At 44.7% G+C, this 3,351-nt stretch overlaps 1 protein-coding gene across 1 annotated transcript; it reads left to right on the top strand.

Moving 5' to 3' along the window:
* Window positions 1-311: 311 nt before the first annotated feature.
* Window positions 312-734, top strand: LOC103462302 (high choriolytic enzyme 1-like). The gene has a single exon (XM_008404993.1). It carries the CDS (start codon window positions 312-314, stop codon window positions 732-734), a length of 423 nt encoding a protein of 140 aa, XP_008403215.1.
* The last annotated feature ends 2,617 nt before the right edge of the window (window positions 735-3,351 follow it).

Raw genomic sequence — 3,351 nt, 5'->3', positions numbered from 1 at the left:
AAAGTCATTTGTAAATTAAAGGAACATGAAAAAGGCTAAGGTTGTCAGAGCTAACTAGCAATCGAAAACAAATATCAGACAAAATGGACAAAAGACCTTTAGATGACATGTTTAAAGACTAGGTTTGTCTGCGGAGTCCTTCCTTTACAGGTTTACTTTAGGCTTAGCAGAGCAGACCACCACCCATAATCCTCCTACAGACACACCTTTATAAATGTCCTGGACTGAACAGAAGCAGACATCAAACTTCAAGGAGTCTCTCCACAGCAGTTCTCTCCAGAAGCTCCTGAGTTTCCACATTGACCCTGAAGATGACTCCCTCCACTAGCCTCCTGCTGCTGCTAATGCTCGGCCTCTCTCAGGCTCTTCCTCTAAAGGAGGGAGGAGAGCAGGAAGAGAAGAAAGAAGGAGGAGAAGTAACTATGGACATCACCACCAAGATTCTGACCACAAACAACGTCTCAGACAAAATGCTGCTGGAGGGAGACATAGTGCTTCCTAAAAACAGAAATGCCATGAAGTGCTGGTACAACAGCTGCCTGTGGAGCAAAGCCTCCAATGGCTACGTTGTGGTTCCTTATGTGATTGGTCGAGAGTTCACCAGCTATGAGAGGCAGACCATCAAGACCAGCATGAGGGCCTTTGCCAACAGTACCTGTGTTCACTTCCAGGAACGTACCAACAAGCGAGACTTCATCAGCATCTGTGACCACACATTGATGCAATATGCTTAAAGGAAAGCTAATGTCAAAAGGCCTTTTGTAAAAACTAAACTCACAATCAACCGCTTGGCTCAAGCTCAACTAAAATAAGTTAAACTTCACTCTATATTTGAGTATTTACATTTGGAAACATTGAAAAGAGAAGGACAGTATTACCAACAAATTAGATTTTTCCAAACAAGCGATCATCTCTCACCTTTCCTCGCAGTTTTCATCGAACGACTTAATGCAGCTCAGACTGAACAACCGTGTTGTTGTGAAGCAGTGCCGTGAAGAGGGTTGTCTATTGTTGGCTATGTTTTCTTTCTTTTTACCTGAACCAGGCAGGATGTCTTCCACATCAATGGAACCTTCTGTTGGGTCAGGCTAAGGTTGAAGAGATGCTGCAGAGCCCCAAAGAGCTCCTCTACAAGCTGCTCTACACAGACCCTCAGGACTCTGGAGCCGACACCATGCGGACCTGCAGACTTGCTCCAGTTCAGGCTCTCCAGCTGAATTTTTACCTGACTTCTAGGGAGCAGCAGCAACTTCTGATTTGTGTGAAGGAAAACATGTGGAAATAGACGGGTATATGACTCAGTTGGAAGATAAAATATCTCCGATGTGACAGGGAAGCTGTGGGTTAAAGGAGGTCTGTTTGGATGTGGCTGGAGAGATGGTTGAAGAGCTTGTTCCTTTTGAATGAATGTGTTTGGTTCATTTGCTCTGTCCAGGCTTCCAAATATCTGATCCTCCTTTGGCTTGAAGCCTGTGATCATCTTCATCTCTGTCCACTCTCTGATATTGCTCCTCTGTTTGCTCTCCAGCTTCTGTCTGTACTTCTCCTTGCTCTCTCCGATTTTTGCTTCTGTGTACTCCTCAATAATTCCCCGTCTCGTTCCTGAATACCTTTTTTCTTGTCTAGTAGGTCCTTTAAGTCACTGATGATCTAGTTTGTTATTAAGGAAACGTCTCCTAAAAAGGAGAAGGATCTAAAAAGAAGTTTAAATAGTCAGTCCTCTCCATGTGCCTGGCACAGAGCAATCCACTCTGTAGCCTCAAAACAATCCTACAAGACTTCCTGTGACGCCTTTCTCACAGCTCCATTATTTACAGGTTGCTCCTGAACAATTAATTCAGAGGGGATACAAAGATAAGATGAATCTAATTTTCCAAGAAGAGGTCTTTCTTTTGGAAATGCATAAATCCCTGACATTTGCATAAAACAGTCAACATTTTGTTTCCTTTGGTAGAGCTGCTGACAAACTGATGAAACATTGGCAGAGAGCGAGGCATGATTAAAAATCACCAGATACTGCTACGAACGCATTGGAGAGAGGCTGTAGGTTAGAAACAACTGAACTGATGACTTTACATCCATCATCTGTAACACCTGAATGTTGGTGGCTGCTAAAATATCACTGGTGAACTCTCTTGGTAATAATATGGACAGAAACTTACAGTTCAATATCTGGGCTGCAGAGACATTTCACAGTAACGTAACGGCACAGGAACATAACGGCATCTGTTGTTGACAAGCACTGCTCATTCACGTCCTTTTCTTTATCTCCTTTCTTATAAATACATTTTTTTAAATTACATTCACATCTGGGTCTCGCAAAAAATCTGAGAAACTCTGCAACATTGTTGGGGAGGCCAATTCAAAACAAAAGCAGAGACAGCCATGAGGCTTTTGTAAGATGACTGAGCTCACTTACTGAGATTGTTTTGTATCTCCCCTGTCAGTCAGAGCTGCTGGCGGCTCACCGCCTCAGGCTCTTCTGGGTGGAGGACTTTGATGTCGGCCTGCTGCAGGACAACACAGTCATCCACAGGCTGCGGGCAGCAGCACAGCCGGCACACACTACGGCTGTAATTTGCTTGGACCCAGAGACTCCTCGTGGAATTTTTGACACTGTGGGTTAGAGGCAGCAGTGGGGGGGGGGATCCACACGATCAAAACCAGGCTCATTACTACAAGCAACTAATGACTGATGAGTGGATAAAAGGTGAAAGAAAAAAGAGAGGTACGGCTAAAAGTCAGGATCCATTCTGGCAAAATATCCAAGTTGAATGACTGATTGGCAGCAGCGATCTCTTGTAAGCAACCGATTGTTTGAACCAAATTGATTTTACAGATTTGAATTTCCAATTGCACAGTGGTGCAGTTGGTAGAGCTGTTGCCTTGCAGCAGGAAGGTTCTGGGTTCAATTCCCGGCCCTGGTCTTTCTGCATGGAGTTTGCATGTTCTCCCTGTGCATGCGTGGGTTTTCTCCAGGTACTCCAGTTTCCTCCCACAGTCCAAAAACATGACTGTTAGGTTAATTGGCCTTTCCAAATTGCCCCTAGGTGTGAGTGTGTGTGTGCATGGTTGTGTGTCTCTGTGTTGCCCTGCGACAGACTGGCAACCTGTCCAGGGTGAACCCCGCCTCTTGCCCGGAACGTTAGCTGGAGATAGGCACCAGCAACCCTCCCGACCCCACTGAGGGACAAGGGTGAAAGAAAATGGATGGATGGATGGATGAATTTCCAATTTTCAGAAGACTTGTGGTATGTGCGAGTTCCCCCACTGTTGCTCAGTGTCTTCCTTGCTTAGAAGTCAGTCATTTGTAGAAGGTTATGTTGTAAAAAGTCTAAAAAATGGAACATA

This window comes from Poecilia reticulata, linkage group LG3 (genome assembly GCF_000633615.1).
Source record: "Poecilia reticulata strain Guanapo linkage group LG3, Guppy_female_1.0+MT, whole genome shotgun sequence".
Lineage (NCBI taxonomy): Eukaryota > Metazoa > Chordata > Actinopteri > Cyprinodontiformes > Poeciliidae > Poecilia > Poecilia reticulata.
The sequence above is the reverse complement of the archived record's forward strand: the minus strand, read 5'-3'. Positions and strand labels throughout refer to the sequence as shown.

Coding starts and splice junctions, on each gene's coding strand:
- LOC103462302 (XM_008404993.1), top strand. CDS start 312: ATGACTCCCTCCACTAGCCTCCTGCTGCTGCTAATGCTCGGCCTCTCT.